At 48.0% G+C, this 21,062-nt stretch overlaps 1 protein-coding gene across 2 annotated transcripts; it reads left to right on the top strand.

Annotated features, from left to right (window-relative positions):
* The first annotated feature begins 133 nt into the window (after positions 1 to 133).
* LRSAM1 (leucine rich repeat and sterile alpha motif containing 1) lies at positions 134 to 20,816 on the top strand. 2 transcript variants are annotated; one of them, XM_083375086.1, is made up of 26 exons: positions 134 to 357; positions 2,234 to 2,394; positions 2,505 to 2,644; positions 3,193 to 3,249; positions 3,724 to 3,768; positions 3,906 to 3,983; positions 4,268 to 4,336; positions 4,463 to 4,547; positions 5,455 to 5,576; positions 6,276 to 6,366; positions 6,706 to 6,836; positions 7,721 to 7,750; positions 8,204 to 8,326; positions 8,814 to 8,953; positions 9,681 to 9,725; positions 10,173 to 10,243; positions 10,867 to 10,966; positions 11,804 to 11,891; positions 13,402 to 13,476; positions 14,670 to 14,750; positions 16,168 to 16,263; positions 16,570 to 16,668; positions 17,146 to 17,277; positions 17,712 to 17,793; positions 18,248 to 18,381; positions 18,668 to 20,816. In XM_083375086.1, exons 3-26 carry the CDS (start codon positions 2,555 to 2,557, stop codon positions 18,791 to 18,793), a joined length of 2,190 nt encoding a protein of 729 aa, XP_083231212.1. In that variant the 5' UTR covers positions 134 to 357; positions 2,234 to 2,394; positions 2,505 to 2,554; the 3' UTR covers positions 18,794 to 20,816. The 2 variants fall into 2 exon arrangements, with proteins under 2 accessions (XP_083231212.1, XP_083231211.1); XM_083375085.1 differs by lacking the exon at positions 2,234 to 2,394.
* Positions 20,817 to 21,062: the final 246 nt, after the last annotated feature.

Raw genomic sequence — 21,062 nt, 5'->3', positions numbered from 1 at the left:
TCTCCAGCCCTGGGCGTGGTCAGGGAAGGGGGCGTGGCCGCTCCTCAGCTGTGCCCCCACCTCTGGGCGTGGCCAAGCCAGCTGGTCTTGCAGTTCCTGCATTTTTATATTATTATTTTTTTTATCTAGCCATTGAGGTTTTATTTCTCCCTCTTCCCACAATCAGTCCAGTTGCTTTGGCTTCTGATTGAAACCCCCCCCCTCTTTCTGCCCCGACCCCTGCCTCCTCCTGCTGGCATGACAAGATAGGAACCCAGCTTCACCTGTTGAGTGTCTGCCTGCATCCCTGCTCTGAGAGTGACTTTTTGCCTTTCCTTGGAAATACATCCAGCCGGATGCCATGGGTCTTCCTGGCAGGTAAGAAAGGGGGAGGGAAGGCCGCAATTTAATTTAGGGGGTGGGAGAAAACAATGCCTGGCATGGGAGGAAGAGAGCCAGATTAATTTATGATAGGGGGGAAAAAAATCAGGGATTTTTTCCACTAGTGCCTTTTCCAACTAATAATAATATTTTTTTAAAAAAAAAATCTGTGCTGCCCAATTTCCAGTAATTCTCAGCGGTATAAACCATCTCATTAAAGGGAGAAGCTTGTTTACAAACGCCAGACATATCTTTAATTGCCAAGGTCCAGCCAATGTCATTGCTCTAACTGATTTTAGTGTTTGCGTGTCTCCCTTAAAGCCACGGTTATTTGTTACTTCTAAGTAACACGTGACCGATTCGGTCATCCTTTTAGAGATCTGTTTCCAAGCTATTCAAATATTTGCGTGTTGCCACAATCCGGCACTTATACTGTGTGAAGGGAAGATACTTTTATTTTTCCCAAAATAACTTCCCTTGAACACGGAAGGATTTCAGGTTCACCAAAAAACACCTATATGGAAAAAGCTTTCCCCCCCCCCCCCCGCCATCGACTCTTTGAGGAGAGAAAACCATCTGTCAAATGGAATTATCTTCCCTTTGAAGAAATCCAGTGGTGGGGAAGTCTTGCCTCTTTATTTTATTATTTTAAAAAATTATCAATACAAACAGAGGCAACACTGTTAACATCGATATATTGAAATAATTGGCCATTTCAAATTGGCTATTAATCTCTTCGGAAGCTGTAGCTTTTTATTAAATGCATGTACATATTTTTTGCAGCAACTTATTTGTATAGTAACAATAACGCAAAGGAAGATACAAAATTGTGGATTTATTCTTGAAGGAAGCCATTCATTTTCACAAGTCTGACAATAACGGGCTTTCTGATTAGTCTCCATCCCATCTTAAATTAAAATCCCACAAATAAATCTGTTCACAAGGGCAAAGGTTTCCGGCTGTTTTTCTCCTTTGCGGAAGGTATTATATGTGAAGGAGCCAGGGAAGTTTCCTTCCTCTCCCCCCCCCAAAAAATACACCCTCAGGCGTTGTAGTCTTTAACAAATTTGGACTTCCTGCACTGTATACGTTGTAAGATTGAGACATCTCGAACGATCCTCAGATCCTCAGGTTTACAAAGGGATAGGTTTTGTGCCTTAAGGCAGTTTTTTTTTTACAGTAATCGTTCCAGGTAAACGGCCTCCTTTGATTTTTTTCTGGCTGTCAAAATGCACAGCGTGAAGCCCAGTCTGTTCACTGGTAACGCAATAGAGATTAAACAGTGCGGGGGGGGGAGGATCTGACTTAAAGCTACGTGTGAACCAGATCACGGTGACTTGGGGCAAAAAAAAAAAAAAGATTGATTACGTGCCATAAACTCACTACTGTCTCTTAGCCGTCTCATAACTAGATTTTTGTCTAATTGCACTTTAGGGGTTAATAACTGCAGTGAGGCCGCTTAAGGATTTATTTTATTTTATTTTTCTGGATTGGGCCTCGCCACCCATATTGCCTTGTCGATAAACCGTGACTGTCTCTAAAGGTTGACATGTGCTACTAATGGTGCGGAAATGTGGTGGAGGAAGAAGGTCTTAAGCAGGAGGATAATTTAATGAGAGAAATGGCGGGCTCCTTGGTGCTCTCCGAGCTTGGTGGTTTTCTTGCACATGTTTTATGACCCAACTAGGTAGCATCATCAGGGCTAGAGGGGAGGAGGAAGAGGAGAAGGACTCTGGGTCCATTCTGGTTTTCTTGGAAGACGTTTCATTACCCAGCTGAGTAACCTCATCAGGGCTCCGATGAGCGAACCCGTACTTGGCCTTTTCAATAGGACAGCCCTCTCTTAATGACTCCTCTTCATTTCCCTTGGCAGTCAACCAGCCTTCGCCCCCGCTTACCTTCCAGAGGTCTTGCCCTACATCTCACCTTCCCCGATCCTTGTGCTCGGAGGCTGGGGCTGATGGGGATTTGTGTCCCAACAGCAGCTGCAATCCAAGACAGAAGGCGTCCAAAGAGAGGCTGTCAAGATGATAGGTGGTTAAGATGGTGTTCATGTCCCAGGGTGGGGTAGGCAGAACCTGTTGGGCAGGCTAAGCTGCCGGTGACTTTACCTGGGATGTGTTCTTGATCTTCCTGTTATTCAGACTCCGATTGCCATCCTGCTGCAGCCGCCTTTCCTGCTGAACTGGGATAAATGGAGACAGGAGGCAAGATGCTGCTCTTCTTTCGGAAAAGGAAGGCCAGCAACGAAGCCCGGAAACGCCTGGAATATCAAATGTGTCTCGTAAGTCATGGGAAGACAACCAGGTCCCGGAGAGCTGGCCCCAACACTCTTATCAGGAAACTGTTTGGCTTGTAAGATGGGCAGAAGAAGCTTCTCAGAAGCTTCCTTAGGGAACCACACTAGAAGAGGTCTTCTCTCGTCCTGCTCCTTTGAGGCGGGATAAAGCTCTGGGGAACCACAGCTGACCACTCCTCTCTTAAGTTACAACATCTCCCCAACCTTGTTCATTCCAAGACTTCTTCGTCTCCCATCGTGGCTATGTAGACGTTTAACAGGCCGTGACTTCAAAGGCCCCCAAGGATCTGCTAACTAAGTAGGGTTTGTTTACTAGAAGATCCCAAGGAAACAAGTGAAGAGCAAGTTCGGTTCTTCACACCTGGGAAATTCACCACCTTGTTCAGTTCCACCTTTTTTTCTCGCCGGCTTCGACTGTGGCGGTAGAAGCGGAACTAAACCCAAATTTTGAGATCAGCTGAAATGATTCTCCCCCCCACACACACACACACACACATTTTTGCCCCCAATAATCTGCCCGTTATTTTCGACAGGCGAAGGAAGCCGGAGCAGATGATATTCTTGACATCTCCAAGTGTGAACTTTCTGAGGTAGGTTTTCTCCATTTCTGGTTCCTGGGCGGGGGTGGGTGGGTGAGTTGCCCGAATGATGGCAACTGTTAGGATGGGAACTTTGTAGTCAGAAAGGTAGTCCTCAACTTACAACAGAAAAAGGGACTTGCGACTATTCTTCGCCCTTAAGACCCATCGCAGCATCCCCGAGATCAGGTGATCGAAATTCAGACGCTTGGCAACTGACTCATAACTTGTGACCCTTGCAGCGTCCCGGAGATCACGTGATCCCCTTTTGCGACCTTCCGACAAGCAAAGTCAAGGCGGGAAGCCAGATTCGTTTTTTAACAACTCCGTTACTAAGTTAACAACTGCAGTGATTCACTTAAGAACTGTGGGCAAGAAAGGTCGTAAAACGGAGCAGAAGTCACTTAAGAACTGTCTGGCTTAGCGACAGAAATTGTAAGCTCTGTGGTGGCCGTACGTCGAGTTGTCTTTTTTCTTTCTGTTTAGCTTCCCTACGGTGCCTTTGCGACCTGCAGAGTGTTGCAGAAGAAGGTAAGAGACAAGCACAGTTTTCATTTTTTTTTAAAAAAAAGGACAGTTCTGAGTTACTAGGAGGAATTTCACTAAATTCCTCCGACTCATCGTATCATTGTTTTGTTGTAATACCTTCTACGATGATTTTCTTTCAGGTGCTGATTGCTCACACCAATTTTTTGATGTCCCTCGTCCCCAAATCCTGCAGCCTCTCTAATCTCATGACAATAAAGGTGATTCGCGGTTCTTCTCATCAACTATCGTGGAAGCTTGTAAAGATCCAGAATCCAAAGAACAAGCCGTTAAACGTGGTTTAGAAAACTGCCTGTATTTTAGCAACTTTTCAGGGGCAGGGGGGCAGTCCGAAGCTGCTGTGGCATTCTTCCATTCCCAGTTTCTGGATGACAATCCCGTCGCGCTTTGTGCTTCACCATGGAGGCTGGGCAGCAGATGATTGGAACAACCCTCTCTGCAGGGAGCAGATTGTTAACGGATTTCTTTGGATCTTCTGTTCCAGGTTTTGGATCTCCACGACAACCAGCTGACCTCTCTTCCTGCCGATATCGGCCAGTTGATTTGTCTCCAGGTAAAGAACAGCGGGATGCTCGGATTCTTTTGGCGGCTTGACTGAGATTGATAGATCGCTCGGGGTTGACTTGACAGGTTTGAGACGTGAGTTTTTGTCCCTTGACGCCGTTTCTGTCCTTCGTAGGTTCTGAACGTAGAAAAGAATGTTTTAAAAGCTCTTCCGGATTCGATTGCGGAGCTTGCTCAGCTTCAGACGCTGAATTTGAAAGGTATGGTGAAACATTTGCCTGTGTGTATCTGGAAAGAATGAGAGTTCTGGTTTTTAACTTACACTTTTAGGAGGGGGGAAAGTGTCAAGAAAAAGTGGGTTCAACTGAAAGCAGTTTGCTGATAATGGCTCGTTTTTCCAGTTTAAAACTGTTCGAAGAGGATGTGGCAACCTTGAGTTTTGCATCCAAGGGATATAATCACCGAGTTCTCTATAAGAATCAACCATAATTTAGCCTAGCAGGAATAAATTTTGCTTTGGAGGCCTAATAAAGAGTTCCAGAATTGATTTTTCTTTCCCAAATGAAGGCAAACATACCTGTCCCGGGATAATGTTGCAGGGCCCAATCTGGGCCGGTCACAGAACTTTTGTTCTGATTTTTGCTTATTGCTTGAAGCCAGACCCAATCGCAGTTGATCCTCTGGGCTACAGCTGATAAAAAAAAGATAATTACAAAGCTGTATATTTGGTGACTGTTTCCGTTAGCCATCGGGAAGTTCAAACGGCACGTTAGGGATCAACCAGTACAAACTACAGTTAAACTAAAACTAAAGCTGAAAAGCCTCCAGAGGTCAGCTTAGTATAGTATAACTCAGGGGTCTTCAAACCGGCAACTTTTAAGACTTGCGGACTTCAACTCCCACAAGCTGAAGTCCACAAGTCTTAAAGTTACGTTTGAAGACCCCCGGTATAACAAAGCCCGTGCATCTTGAGTGCACGAGTATCCGCAGCCTGAAGAGCCCTGCTGATGATGAGAAAGTAAAACCAAAATGCAGGTAATCTTTGACTTATTTGTTTAACAGCCGTTTGAAGTTGCAAGAGTCGAATTGGAACAGATTCTCCATGCCTGACAAATGTTTGTTGTTGTTGTTTTTTTTAAACTTTCTGCTTTCTGTTTTTCCTTGCAGGCAACAAGCTCAAGCAATTGCCCTCCACTCTGGAGGGCCTGCGGAGTTTGCGAACGTTGGACATCTGTGAAAATTCAATCCAGCGGTTGCCGCAGACACTGGCTCGCATCCGAACCTTGGAGGTAGCATTACAAGCTTGGCTTTAGGTCGGCCTACCGCTGCTTCGGCCGTCATTCTTACTCTTCCTCAAACCTGGCAACCATCAGGAGGGAAGGGGGGAGAATCCACCAGGAACTGGCTGAGCCATCTAGGATTGCTCTGTTTCCTTGCAAGATGGAACCGCTGTGATGGGAAGTCCTCAACTTAACAACAGTCCATTTAAGGACTGTTCGAAGTTACCGCGGCACTGGAAAAAGGGACCTAGGGCCGTTATTCACGCTTAAAGACCGTTGCAGCATCCCCAGGGTCAGAGGATCAAAATCCAGACTCTTGGCAACTGACTCGTATTTACAACGGCTGCAGTGTCCCGGGGGTCATGTGATCCCCCTTTTGTGACCTAATATTACGAGCACCGGCCCCTAGAGTTGGAAACGACTAGCACGTATGTGCGGGGGAACCTTTACCTTTTTTTTATTACGAGCAAAGTCAGTGGGGAAGCCAGATCCATTTAACAACTGTCTTGCTAACTTAACAGCTATAGCACGAACGGTCATAAAATGGGGCAAAACTCAGTTAACAAATGTTTCAGCCACATAAACCTGGGGCTCCCTTGTGTTCGTATATATATCAAGGACCGCCTGTAAGTTACATTAGCAAGATTTCGAGTCCTGACTTAATCTAGATTTAAGGAAGGTGTGTGTGTGTTCGTTCCTCTCTGGCAGACGCTGTCCCTGGATGCTTCAGGAATGGTTTACCCACCGAGTGAGGTCTGCAGCGCTGGCACCGAGGCCATCCAGCAGTTCCTCTGCAGCCGTAAGCAAAATTTAAACGTTAAATTTAAATATTAATGGGAATTTTTTTTAAAAAAATGGGAAAAAACTACCCAGGACATTGATTGTCTAAAAAGCTTGAATGTTAAAACCACTAGGATTTGTGTAAACTAAAAAATATTGATAACTGTAAGAAAGTTATTTTTTTATTGAATTGATATAATAAGGATTGTATTAATTTAAATGTGAGACAGTAAACACCAAGGGGGAAAGAGACAGAACGTTTCATATTAAAATTTTGGGCTCAATTGTTGGCCTAAGTTGAGGACTCCGGGTATCGCACAGACCCATGTGACATTGTGATGTGTGGGTTTCCTTCCAGAGCTGGGCATAGAATACAAACCGCCCTCTCAGTATTTACTCTCTGTGTTGGAAAGCGAAGGTGAGGAGACATCAGCGGATGGCCTCCAGAGAACAGCTGGCAAATACATGGAAGATGAAGCTGAGTGGCAAGTGAGTGTTAATTCTTCCCAAAATATACAAGACTGCCTTTTTAGGAGATTGTTCCTAGACTCACAGGAGCCAGTTTTATGGACTGGCCTCCAGCCAGGGTGTTTTCCCATAGAGTTTGTGTAGAGCATCCACTTTCAGGGGAAGTCTACCCCAAAAATCAGTTGCTAGACAGAGACACAAAGGAAAGCAGCCATTTTTTGCTCTCAACTCTGTTCCCAAGAGAACAGCGGGAGGAAGCGATAAAGTCTTCGGGGTTAATTGCACAGTCAGCCAGATGTTTAGACTCGATTTGGCCTTTTTGTCCACCTGTTGAGCCCTTCCCAGGAACCTGGGAGAGGCAGATGTTGTTCTTTGATGGTGTTCAAGGACTGACTGCTGGATGTAAGCTGTTTTGAGTCAAGCTCCCTTTTGCAATGAACCTACGGGGATTTTTTTTTGTCAGTGCCACAGTCTCCAGTGTTGCTGTTATGATTTGTTGCATAGTCAGCCAGATGTTTAGACTGGGTTTGGCATTTTCATCTACCTGCTGACTCCTTCCCAAGGATCTGGCATAGGCAGATGTTGTTGTCTGATGGCATTAAAGGGATTGTCCCAGGATGTAAGCTGTTCCAAGCCAAGCTGCCTCTGGCAATTGACTAATAGGAAGTTTGTCAATGCCGATAGTCAATTGCAAAATTATTATTTAGGAAACATGCATGCCGTTAGTCTCCCAATGACACTTGGTGACTCACAACAATCAAAGAAATTACAACCAAAGGCTAAAGGCTGAGATGACTAGCCAGGACTTTCCAAGTCTTCTGAAGAAAAACACAATCGCGCCGTCTTTGCGTGCAGCTGCTGGTTAAAATCAGTCTTCCTTACTTCTCCATTTACTTTCATTGCAGAACAAGTTTCTAGACTATGAGAAGCGAAAGGTAAGATCCCTACTCCTCCTCGTGGGATTGGCCAGCCTGTTCAATTCATCTGCTGATGGGAGGTGACATAAGGATTAAATCAGAGGACCCCAAACTTTTGGGCACCAGGGACCGCCGGTTCCGTGGAGGGAGGTTTTTCCGCGGACCGGAGGGTGCACGGTTTTGTGTGCTGCCTGCATCCCACGGAGGGCGCTTTGCTTGTTTGTGTAGACTGGTTGCTGGCGTGCCGCAGCCCGGTACTGGTCCACGGACCGGGAGTTGGGGACCCCTGGATTAAAGAATAACCACTGTAGAAAATCAGATATTTTGCTTAGGATCACTTCCTGGTTCAAAAGGCCCTGTGGGTCAAAGGACAAGCACGGACTACCTTCTCCTCCAACTGTAGTTTGAGAGAGAGCGTGGCCCTGAAAGATCACGGTTATAAATCGGCAGGTGTCTCTCTTTACCGGACAGGAGCAGAAGATGCAGGAAAAGCTGGAATTTGAGCGTTGGCTGGATCTGGAGCAGAGAGAACAAGTCCATCTTATGCACCAAAGTCACGTCCAGAAAGGAGAATTTCTCCAAAGCATGAAAGAGGCAAGGCGTCTGCGCCTCCAGTTTTTCCCCATTCCTACCACAGACCCCTTCACACCAGACCGTTGGAAGCCTAGCAGTTGAATTCAGGACGTACCGCTATAAACGTGATTGTGAGGAAGTGGGGCAGGAACGGGAGGAATTCCAGGCAGGAACTAATTCACAGATGAGAGAAGACAGCAGTTTGCAGCTAGTCCCCAACCACAGCGGAGCCGACATTTCCGTTGCTAAGTGAGGCAGCGGTTAAGTGAGTTTTGCCCCATTCTACGACTTTTCTCGCCAGATTCGTTAAGCGAATCGCTGTGCTGGTAAGTTAGTCGTGTAGCTGCTAAGGGAATCTGGCTTCCCCTTTGACTTAGCGTGTCGGGAGGTCGCCAAAGGGGATCTGGCACGGGAGGATTTGACACGAATCAGGCGGAATCTGGCTCGCTTCTTTTTCCTTGCCCTGTGGCTCCAGCCTTGGGAATGGCTTTTCCCTCTGAAATTTCAGGAGCAGACAAAACTGGAGGAAGGCCTGATCCGCCATCAGCAGCGCCTGGGAACCGAGCGCCTGAAGCTGCTGGATCAGCTGAAGCAGATGGAACAAGGGGTGGCTGGCAGGATCCAGAAACTGCTGGAAGCTAATCAAAGGTAAGAGATCCGCTGAGCAGAAGAGGGGAATCAGCTGGTGTCTGAAAGCCATGGAATCAATTCTACACCCTTGTAGATCGGCGGGGTGGTTTTCAAGTGATCCTTGACTCAGCAGCAGCAACAGCTTTGCAGCCCGCTCTAAGCGGTTTATAGAGTGAGCACACTGCCCCCCCCACCCAACAATCTGGGTCCTCATTTTACCGACCTCGGAAAGATGGAAGGCTGAGTCAACCTTGAGCTGATCAGGATCGAACTGCTGGCAGTGGGCAGAGTTAGCCTGCAATACCGCAACTCTAACCGCTGCGCCACCACGGCTCTTACGACTTAACAATTTACCACTGCAATTGGGACCGGAACGTCTGTTGCTAAGCTACCATTAAGTGAGCCACACCCAATTTTAACAACCTTTGTGGCGTGGACCTTAAGTGAATCCAGCTTGACCCATTGATTTGCTTGTGGGAGGCCGGCTGGGATCAATGTTGATCACGTGACATTGCACCGGTCGTAAATCCATGCCGCTTCTTAATGCCCAAGGAATCACAGGATGCTGCAATGGTCAAGGACTGATTGTAAGTTTTTTCCCCCCAGTTCTGTCATAACTTTGATTGGTTGTTAAATGAAGATCCAAGATCCAGACTTACCCCGTGAAAGGTGGGGAGGTTATCCTTAGTAGAGCTGATCAGCATAAAGGCTGGATGGTGACTCCTTACTTATTAAATCTTCCTAGGCAGAAGCAGAGCTCCGAAATCCTGAAATCCCTGGAGAACGAACGGTGAGCTTCTTGCTTTTCTTAGCCACGGTTCGTCGCCTTCTCAAATGCTCCCAAGCCAGAAATCCTGATTCACAAACCCTAATAGCTGGTTCCAAACGAAGCGAGCTGAGGCTGGATGAAACGTGACTCGGCCTGCAAGCTGGCAGCCAAGACAATCTTTCCCTAAACTCTTGTGACGGAACGGCAAACCTTAACAGCCCTTTGGTGGCCGATGTTCACCCCAAAAATCTCCAGAAAAAAAAAGTATCCCAAAGTTTTCCACGGGACAGGGAGACATCAACATCAGAGGGGGAAAGGGGAGGAAATCTGAAAATTGGGCTTGCTGAGAATGTGCAGCCCAGCTGGACCTCGCCAATGTGGCGAAGGGAGAAAGACGGGGGAGGTGGAACTCTTGAGAAAAGTTGAGGGGACCCGATGGGCACCTGACTTCTCTTGCATCGCTCCCAGGATCCGGATGGAGCAGCTGATGGCCATCACTCAAGAAGAAACGGAACAGCTGAGGAGGAAAGAAGTAGCCGGTAAGTAAAGAGGTACCTTGCCACTCAACTGCTTTGAGAGCCATCGAAATTGGGACTCGGCCCATTTTGATGTGAACATTTTGCCTCGGTACTCATCGTTCGTTTGGTGCTCAACGCACAAGCTAGGACTCATCGGCGTTGGCGTCGACTCGCTACAGTATTCCTGATGGGAAAAATTCATTTGCTTCTCCTTGTTTTTGGCACTCGTCGCTCCTCTCCGGAAACAATTAACGACGAGTGCGGAGGTACCCCTACGTGGCCCTTGATGGGGCTCAAACGCTTGCCCTGTCATCTCCATCTTGCTCTGTCGTCTTGGAAGCTTGAGGAGCTCAGCCCTTGCCAGAGAATCCCCGCTGGAGATGTGCGATCTGTTTTATTTATTTTTTACCCAGGGTTTAATCTGTGTCGCCTCTCCACGGCTCACCACCCTGAAAAACCAGAGCAAATACAAACAGAAACAGCCACCGTGCTAAAATAGCCACTCAAAAAACTCTCTTTTTTAAGGTTTTTGTGGCACTGCAGGTGTGGATTATGCCTACCTGACAACTGAAATTATGCCTTGTGTTTAAGTGTTAAGGTTAAGGCGATTAACTCTTCTTTTTCCCCCAATTTCCCTCTCCCAGCGGCCATGAAGCAGATGTTGTCTGAGACCTACAAGAACAAACTACTTCAGGGAGCTTATGAGTCTCGCCGGCAGGACCTGGTCAACCAGACGTGCTCCAGGTACTGAAGAAGAAGTTGTGGTTTGGGGGGATGTTCTTTTCATGGTTGTGCCAGCCCGGTAAAAAGCTTGGGGAAAAAATCTCTTTGTAAGAACGTGGCAAGTTAGGCTAGCAGAGGTGGAACGCTGGGTCCAACCTTACTTAGCGTCAGTCTGGACCTGATTCCCTCTGATTTTAATTTGATTCTCAGTCGCAAGACTAAGGAAATCTCCCCCATTCAATCGAACCTTGGCTGCTTCTCCAGAACTTTGTGGAACTTCTCCAGAACTTTGTGGAACTTCTCCAGAACTCTGTGGAACTTCTCCAGAACTCTGTGGAACTTCTCCAGAACTTTGTGGAAGTTCTCCAGAACTTTGTGGAAGTTCTCCAGAGCTTTGTGGGACCTGCTAGGTGAAGGAGTTGGGAACCTCCAGAAAAAGAGATGAAGAGATGAAGTCTACTGTCACCTGTGGTGAAGCATCTCAGCAATATAGGTCCTACTCCTGGTGGGAGAACCTAACTTTTATCTGGTTCTGATGCCAGGTCAGGAGGAGAACACTGCCTACCTGGTCTGCTGATGTCCCTGGATATCATCCTCTGGCCCGCTCGGACCTCTCCGAAAAATCCAAAATCCAAAATTTGACGGAGACATAATTGGTAGCGTTGGCCTACGCTAACCCATAAATCCAAGTTTATAGACCAAACTTGCTGGGTTCTCCCAAGACTTGAGGCTCAAAGCAAGAAAGCCACGCCATATCTTAGTGAAATGGGTCTCCTCAGTCTACAGATCAGTGTCCCTAACGTCACCTCTCATGGGTTCCAGTCAGGGCCCCTTTCCCCAAGAACTCTTCTCTTTCAGCCTTGCCAAGATGGACAAGAAGTTCCAGCAGATCCTGGCTTGGCAGCAGCTGGATCAGAACAAAGCCATCAGCCAGATCCTGCAGGAGGTATTATGGGGGGTGGTGGAAGGGTATTCACTCCTGGGAGAAGGAATTAAGCAGGACCTTGACTAGGAGAACGAACAAATCTTGGAAGCCACCTTATTCATTGACCAAGCGTTGATTTCTCCGGACCTGGTTCACCTGCCTAAGAGGCAGGCAAATGGATGTGCTTGAGATGCATCGGACTACAATTCCTGTCAGTGCAGCCCATGGGCAAAGATGATAGGCCCTGTAGTCAAAGTCTAGAAAGCTAGAAAGATTCCTCTGGTGGACTTCAGCATCCATCGTGAGCCCAATGTTAGATGCTCTTTGGGCTTTCCCAACCACCTGTAGAAGTTCCCTTCACCCTTTCAGGAATCTTAAGGGGAATTTCTTTGAACTGCAGCTCAATCCAAGCTACACGCTAAAGCCAGAACTAAGCAAATTAGGCTTGAGGTTGTGTTGTCCTGTAAACATAGCTTTGAATCAAGCCTCAAATGGAGAGAAATCCGATGCTGTTAGATCCACTTAAAAAACGGGTCTGTGTATCTTAGAAACAAATGTCTTTGCAAAGGTTCACAAGGCAAACTCTAGAGATGTGGGTCCTTGCCCTGTTGTTTGTCTGTTTAAACAAGGCTAAAAAACCAGTTTATTTCTGGCCAAAGAGGGCAAAAGGTCACATTTTGCCTCCCCCGTGCCTTGTTTTAAGGCTCCCCACCTGATTTGGCCTTTCTTGGAAACTCCATCCTGGACCTTGGTCTCATTCCACAAAGCAATTGTTCTGCTCTTGTGGTTTCACAACAACAACACTCCAGGCTTTTTGGAGGATGTTATCACATTAACTGACCTTTCTGGGGAATTCAGGTGGACTTAACACACTTGTGTTCTTTCTGCAAAGATCTTTGCTTTGGCAATATTCTGATACTGGGGCCCTGCATTATTCATCTGTGCAATTGCAATTCTTTAAATTTGGTAACAAAAATGTAGTTTTTCCAAATCTATCTATCTATCTATCTATCTATCTATCTATCTATCTATCTATCTATCTATGTCTCTGTCTTCCGGAAGTCTTTAGAGTACCTAAATCAGTGTTTTGATCTATATCTCACTCTGCGATGTTGATGAGGATCATCCATTGCTTAAAGTCAAGTGTGTATTTTGCAAGTGAGTGGAATAGAGATCCCAGACTCAGTCAGTCTCACTTTTCTGTAAAAAAAAAAAAGGCGCCAGGTAACACAGGTGAAAAAGACCCACCTTTGTCTGTGAACTCTGTAGAGATTGCAACCACCTTGTCAATACAAGTCCTGGATTAAAAACAGACTTGTCTAATTCTGCAGAATTTTCACACTAGGGAGGAAGGAGCTTGCAGCTTAGTGGGTAGGTCATCCTTGCTTGCCTCCATCCTGGAAAGTTTGCTGAGACGTTTTTTGAGTTCACGGCTGAGAAAGAGAATCAGGATTGAGGGAGGAGAGGGGGGGTCTCCGGTAGCTTAAGGCAGCTTCCGAACCTCACAAGAACTCAAGTCTCCGTCTTTTAGAGTGAGATGCAGAAGGCAGCCTTTGAAGCCCTCCAGGTGAAGCGAGACATCATGCACTGCCAGATCAGAAACCAGGTGAGCGCCAAAATTTAAGACTCGGGAGGAAACGCGGGGCGTGGGGGAGGCCACGTCACCCATCCCTTCCTGAACAAAAGGAAGACGTTCTTCCTCAAATCTGGGCCCGGGTAACAAATCCTTGTGAGGAGAACTTGGTAGCTGGGACAAAGTCGTATTTTTCTGGGCTCGGCTACACTCCCACCCTTCCAGCGGTCCATAAAAACCTCATCTCCATGGTTCTGTTTCCATGTGTTTGTCATCATTTGTTTCTGTTGCTTGTCCGGGACCATTTTGACCGACATTTGACGCCCCCACCGCTTATGAATGCAGAATCACTGCCGGAGGGAACGGTTGCCAGAGGCCCTCAGATGGTAGAGTTTGCCATTTCTCCAACCCCGTCCCCTGACTGTGCACCTTTCACCCTTGCCTAGTGGGTTATTCAGGCCTTTAGTTTACTAACAGGTGGTGGACGAGGGACTCTCCTGTTCTCTGGTGGCTTCACGGTGGTGCTACAAGCTCTGGGTCATCCCAAAAGACATCTTGAGCCTTCCAGAAAGGCCAAGGAAGCTCCAGAGCTCCATCTTCCAAAAAAGAGGCTGGATCTCCAGGGCTTGTAGCTTCCATTCATTTGGCTCCAAAGTATTCCAGGTGCTTGAGGGTTGTATAGGGTGCTTCACTGGCTGTCCTCACGTCTAGGGTGACATACGAAGAAGGAACGTGTCTGTGGGGATCCTCAGTCCTCCAGGTCCACGGTTGTCCCAAAGGTGCTTTTTTTCAAGAGGCAACTTGGACTCTCTTTGTTTTTCTTTGAAGAGCTTTTGCTTCTCACCCAAGAAGCTTCTTCGGCTCTGACTGGGTGGCTCCCCACCCATTTGCAGCACTCAGGTGACCCTGAGATCACAGACCAGCCTCCAGAGGGCCTCAGCGACTCTCTGAAACAATTGCAAACGACCAGCTCTCTGCAAGGAGTATAAATCTTTCCATTCCTCCATCATCCAGTCAGAGCTGAAGGAAGCTTCTCGGAGGAGAATTCCCTCTCCAGTTTTGCAAGGAACTCTGAGCAGTTAGTTACCCAAATCCGTTTGGCTGAAGGAGGTGGGGTTTATCCCCCCCTCCCCCACCCTCTAGTACTTTGAGAGGCATAGCGATTAGAAACACACACACACACACATGCAAAACCACCCGCTTCCCTTATTTCATCTTCTCCGTAGATTAAGTTAATAGAGAGAGAGTTACTGCAACTCACCCAGTTGGAGTTAAAGAGGCAGCAGCTGGACACAGAGGCTATGCAGGTATGTCACCCCCCTCTCCAATTCTCCCCCCCCCCCCCCGTTTTCAAAACCATCACCCCCTCCTGCTCGGCTACCTCCTCCTTCTCCTCCTGTCTGACCTCTGCTTTAGCAACCTGGAGAAGAAGGCTTGGTGCAGAAGTACTCCCGTTTTCCCAGTCCCCCGTCTCCTCCTTTCGCTCGATGGCCTCCTGCAAACGCTGCCAGGATTCTGGAGATGGGTCGGCCTAGAGAGATTTGGGAGGGGTGGGCAGGGAGGACCCAGTAAGAAGACGGGCTGTGACGTTAAAAGTCAGGAATCACAACAGGGAACCTGACACTGGCGGGGTAACAGGAAGTGGGTGGAAGGGAATGGAGGCCGTCCTTGACTTATCGAGACTGCAAGGGAGCCCCAAATTGCTGGGCGAGACAGCTGTTAGGGGAATTTTGTCCCATTTGACGACCTCTCTTTGTCACGGTTGTTAAGTGGATCGCTTCCGTCGTTAAGCAAGTCACCCGGTTATTAAAGAGAATCTGACTTCCCTGTTCACTTGGCTGGTCAGAAAGTCTCAGCCCTTGTAAATACGAGTCAATTGCCGAGCATCCAAAATTTCAAACTCACGACCCGGGGGCGGGGAACGCTGTCACTTTTTTTCCAGCAACTTTGAATGGTCACTAAAGGGACAGTCGCTAAGTCGAGGACTACCTGCGGAAGCTGGCTGAGCATTTCATATTTTTTCCCCTCTATGGTTTCTTTCTTTCTGGCTATTTTTGCTTCAGTGCGTGCTTATTCCACCCACCCACCCACCCTTTTACGAAACGGGAAACCATTCCAACCGGCTCATTCCATCTCTCCAGCCGCATGAATCCTGTAACGGGCGATAACGCCAGGGTTGCATGCCTTTTGGAAAAGGAACTTTTGTGTTGTTGTTTTTACAAAAAAAACGATCCTTCGTTTCTAGTCCTGGTGGATCTAGAACACACCGCACAAAATTCTCTTTAAAAAACAGAATCAGGAAGGGAGCCTTTAAGAAGCTAGCAAATCCGTACAATAAAAATTCAAAGATTTATTATTATTGTTATTGTTGTTGTTGTTGTACCCTCCTGCTGGCTGGAATTTTGGCCTAAATTTGGGCAAACCCTGGGAGACAGCGAAGGACAGGGGTCCTGGCGTGCTGTGTGGTCCGTAGGGGTGGTGAGAAGTCAAGTGAAGACGCACAAGAAGACTCTGCTAGATGAGGGAGTCTCGGGCTGATGGATAAGCAGAGAATTGACGGCCTTTCCTTGGGGCCAGGAGTCTGGCTGAATTTTAACCCCCCAGGGAAAGCGCAAAGTTTTTAGAAATTGGGGAGAAAGAAAACGGGGACTGCCTTCCGGCCAGTCAGGCAGAAAGAAGTTCAGCCTCCTCCTAAAACGCACCCACAACCGTGTTGTGTTGCAGGAAGCCATTGGGGAGCAACGGCGCACCTTGAGTTACCTGCTGCAGCAGCTGCTGAAGGAGAAGAAAGAGCGAGAAGAGGAGCTGCAAGCCATTTTGGTAAAGGGTCTGGCCGGTGTGTGTGTGTGTGTGTGTGTGTTGGAGGTGGGCAGCTTGCCCGCAGTAGCACACCTGGGTGGTCCTCAGTTTGTGTGTGTGTGTGTGTGTGTGTGTGTGTGTGGTGGAGGTGGGGAGCTTGCCCGCAGTAGCACACCTGGGTGGTCCTCGGTTTGTGTGTGTGTGTGTGTGTGGTGGAGGTGGGGAGCTTGCCCGCAGTAGCACACCTGGGGCAGGTTAACCAAAGCTCAAATCAACTCTTTGACGTTCTTTCTTTCTCTCTCTCTCTCTCTCTCTCTTTTTCCCCAGAAAGAACTGGAGGCCAAGAGTGAGACGAAGCAGGAGAACTACTGGCTGATCCAGTACCAACGACTCTTAAATCAGAAGCCTGCCTCTCTCCGCTTGCAGGTGACTGGCGGCCCAAACGGGCAGAGAGAATCTCCATTTGTCTCTCTGTGTCTCTCGTCCGTCCATCATTCCGTTCTTGTACAATCCCCTTGGTTGCCGGTGCCTGGATTCCCCCCAACAAATTTTTATTGGGTTTTAGTTTTAAATTTCGGGGACTTGAATTCATTCATTGTTTTAACTGATTTTAATTTTTGTATGTTATGTTTTTAATTTTCCCTGTAAACCGCCCTGAGTCCTACGCATATAGGGCAGTATATAAATTTAATAAAATAAAATAAAATAAAATAAAATAAAATAAAATAAAATAAAATAAAATAAAATAAAATAAAATAAAATAAAATAAATAAAATAAAATAAATAAAATAAAATAAAATAATAAAATAAAATAAAATAAAATAAAATAATAAAATAAAATAAAATAAAATAAATAAAGGAGGCCCGTAGCTTGATTCCTTCCTTCTCTCTTTCTCCCGGCAGGAAGAAAGTCTGGAAAGGCAGATGTTGAAGCTGCTGACGAGCCTCTCGGCCGAACAGTACCTACCCATTTTTGCCCACCATCGGATCTCTCTCAAAATGCTCAGCAACATGGTCCCTGGGGACCTAGCCAAGGTGAAGGAGCGAGGGCCATCCTAATACCGTCATCTCCCTCCTACCTCGGACCCTTGCTACAGAGCATCCCCCAACTTACAATGCTTCACTTATGTCCGAAATCACAACGGCACCGGGGGGGGGGAAGGGACTTCACGGCCGTTTTTCACACGTACAACTGTTCCCGCCATCCCTATAGTCGTGATCAAAACTCAGGCGCTTGGCAAGCTGTCTCGCGTTTATGACAGTTGCGGTGTGCTGGGGAGTCCCGTGATCCGCTCTCGCGACCTTCTAAGCAGAGTCAGTGGGGAAGCTGGACTCAAACCAGGCTGTAAAATGGAGCAAAAGCCATTGAACAACTGTCTCAAACGTGCATGTGTGTGTGTGTGTGTGTGTGTGTGTGTTTCACTTCCAGTCCTGTGGTTTTATGTTTCAACCATTCTTGCCCCTTGCAGATGGGAATAATTGAGTCTGGCTTGCAACGCGCCATCATCCAGAAAGCTCGGGAGATGCAAGCTGTTGCAGACACGATACCAGGTAAGCCGCCTTCAGATGTCACTGCCCCCAGCTGGGGTTGGGGGCACCTTTGGGGAAGCCTTAATATTCCAGGGGATTTCTTTTGTCCTGGTCTGGACATCTTGGGCCTTTGAACCACGCCTTGAACTCAAGCCATCTCAGGGTAGCCTGCACTGAAGGGCAGGGAGAACTTGGGTTAGGACATGGGAGAGGAGACCACCCAGCAGTTTTTTTTAGCATGGGAGCCTAGCTGGAGGAGGAACAGAATTCCCAAGGAACGTCTTGCGTTGTTGTGAGGGACGCTTGAGGCCACCCAGATTTGAGTCCAACAAAAGAGAGTCAACTTTGCTTTGGGACATGCAGCCAGTTAAGAACCAGCAGCCGTGAAGGCTGCAGCCTTGAGGATCTTCTCCATCTTCTCCTAATCCCACCGGCTGGTCCATGTTCTTCCTGCTTTCCTTCCCTCTGCTTGCAGAACTGTTGAAGCCAGCAGAAGAAGCCGGGCCTTCTGCTCCTGAGTTTGGAGAAGAGTCCGCCCGGCCTGAAATCCCGTCAGATCCATCACCAGAGGAACACCACTGCGAGTGTGTAGTTTGCATGGAGTTAGAGGTAAGCCGACGGGCGGACTTGTGTGTGTTTTGTGTCTGGGCAGGGAGCGATAGACAACTGCCTTCGTTCTCCTTTCTTTACCCACCTTAGCTCTCCTTGTTTTATCCCGGCAACTTTCGGAAGAGACGGGAATGGGTCCAAAGCTTGGGTTATTTTATTTTTACCCTCGCTGCCCCTTTTCCGTGCACGGAAGCCCCCGTCTTTCTCCACACACACCCCGTTCTCTTTTTTTTGAGACGGGAAGGCACCCGGCCTGACCTCGCCTTCTGCCTCTTCTCCTTCCCAGGCCCAAGTGGTGTTCCTGTACTGCGGTCACGTCTGCTGCTGCCAAAACTGCTCCGAGGCCTTGCACACCTGCCCGCTCTGCAGACAAGAGATTGTGCAACGGATCCGGCTTTTCCACAGCGGCTAGCTCTCCCCTGGAGGCGGCGAAAGTCAGGGGGCAGGTTTTTCTCCTAGGGGAGAAAGGTAGAAAAACCTGGGATTTTCAGCCTTCGTCATTTGCTTTTTTTTTTTTTTGCATGTCGGTTTCATCATCGCCGCGCGTTCGGAAAGCATGTCTCGTGTTTCCAGCACTCGCCGCCGGGCACGCCGGGCGATGGGACAGGAAGGAGGTGTGCACCACGCCTTTGCACTAAATAAGGTCTTCTTTTGCTGACGGTTGTCCACTGGGCAGAGCGTTATTAGTTCGAAACCGCCAGGCAGTTGGGAAATAAACCGAAAGACGCTCGAAAGCGTTTTTCAAAAGGCAACTGTTTTTTTCTTGCTTGCTTCCTTTCCTTGAAAACGTTTCGCTAATCCTCCAAGAAGCTTCTTGAGATTCTTGGGCGAGAAGGAAAATATTTTCAAGGAAAGAATATATATATATATAGAAAAAAACCCACAAGAAAGTCCAGTTGCCTTTTGGAAGAGCGCTTTCGGGACAACAAGCACGGCCTGGATGATGGATGGATAAGTGGGAGCGACTTGCGTTTTAGCCCCTCGGAGGAATTTAATGCAGCGATGGTGACGGGATCATCCCGGCCACAATCGGCGGGCGAAAATGTCAGAGGAGAGCAAAAAAGCTGCCTTTATGCAGGGAATCTCTGTGTTGATCGCCCTCCAAGCTACTAGTCCTCATGGAAGTTACTCAGATCTCCCCCCTCACACAGGGCTTCTCATTTTTCACATTTGGGAATGGAAAGGGAAACCTATCATGCGAGATATTGGAGGGGGAGGGAAGGAAAAGGGCTTCCGCTCTGCTCTTCCCCAAGCGGAGGAATCTCACTCGCCAAAGATGGCAGCCTGGCGTGACCACCCCCTTCGAGGCAAAAGAACTCAGGGTATGAATGTCGGTTGGGTTACTGGAAGTTGCCCGGTTGGGTGACGGCTGTTCTGCTTGACAGCCTGTAGTTAATAACTTGGTTAATTAGTCAGTCAGTGGACTTGAACTGCCTGGGCAGGTTCTTCCCCAGAAAGTGGGCAGAGGGGTGGGCAGGAGCAGCTCCCAAGTTCAGGATCCCTTGAGGACTGGAAGCTTCATTCTCTACCTGCCGCCTCCTGAAAAATCTGCACTTTTCTTAGGACTGGAACCACTTGCCTTCCTTCTGGGATGCTTGGCAAAGCAGGGATTCGATGCCTCTGGCGTGGGAGGAAGTGTTCTCTGCCCACCCCCTCCCCACCTCTCTGGGGCTGCACCAGCTGGGAGAGCCTAGGGCCTGGGCACAACTGGCAGCTGGGCCTGCGGTTTCGAATCTTTAGCCTTGAGGATGATGGAGTTGGGATCTGGAAAAGGGGGAAAAATGCTGGTGGAGCAAGGGCGTCCAACCTTGGCAAATTTAAGGCCCCTGGGCTTCCAACTTCTGGAATTCTGGGAGCTGAAGTCCACAAGTCTGAAAAACAGCCAAAGGTTGGGTCTCCTGGCTGCAGAGGCTGGTGAAGGGACTGGGAAACTGCCACCTGAGCCCCGATCATTGCATCAGTCTTCCTAGGGAAAAGGTGGTAGAACTGCAGAGGGGGCAATTTTGAAGTCAGGAATATACAAGGAAAATGGCTTCCGCGTTGGTAAGGGGGTTGGGATTCTCTCTCCAAGTCAAGACCACGTGTGTTCTTGGCTGCAAGCCTGATGTGTCGAGGTTCTGATGATCCACATGCCCCACTTATCACACAACCCATGGAGAATCTCCGGCCCTCGCCGTTCCAAACAGAAGCCGACAACTCCAGGGGAGCCTGCTCTGGCTGCCTCCCCACCACCTGGGTTTCTGTGTGAAAAGCTGTGAAGGGGAGTGGGGGGGGAAAGAACATCAGAACCCATCACACAGCTGTGATATTTCAAAAGAGCCTCAAGAACTGCCCACCATACCTCCTGCATGTCTGTCTGGTGCCTACATTGACCTGTTTGCCACGTAATGTTTTCTATGTACTCAAGCGGAGAAATAAAACCTCAAGAGCTTCGACTTGTGATGTCCTTCACTCTGTCAGAGACGGTTGTTTCTCAAACCCTCTTTTAAGTTCAGAGCAGGGCTCCCGAAAACCTATTCCATTATCCTTGGTAGATCTTAGGGCAGGTGAAATAAATAAATAAAAGCTATGCGTTTTCAAAAACGGCCCTTTTCCTGAAAACACAGCCGTATTTGGAGCAGGGCACACGGTGAGAACAATTGTCCTACGCTGTGGACTTTCAGCCAACTGGAAAGTGACAC

Source organism: Vipera ursinii (genome assembly GCF_947247035.1).
Source record: "Vipera ursinii genome assembly, chromosome: 16".
Lineage (NCBI taxonomy): Eukaryota > Metazoa > Chordata > Lepidosauria > Squamata > Viperidae > Vipera > Vipera ursinii.
The sequence above is the reverse complement of the archived record's forward strand: the minus strand, read 5'-3'. Positions and strand labels throughout refer to the sequence as shown.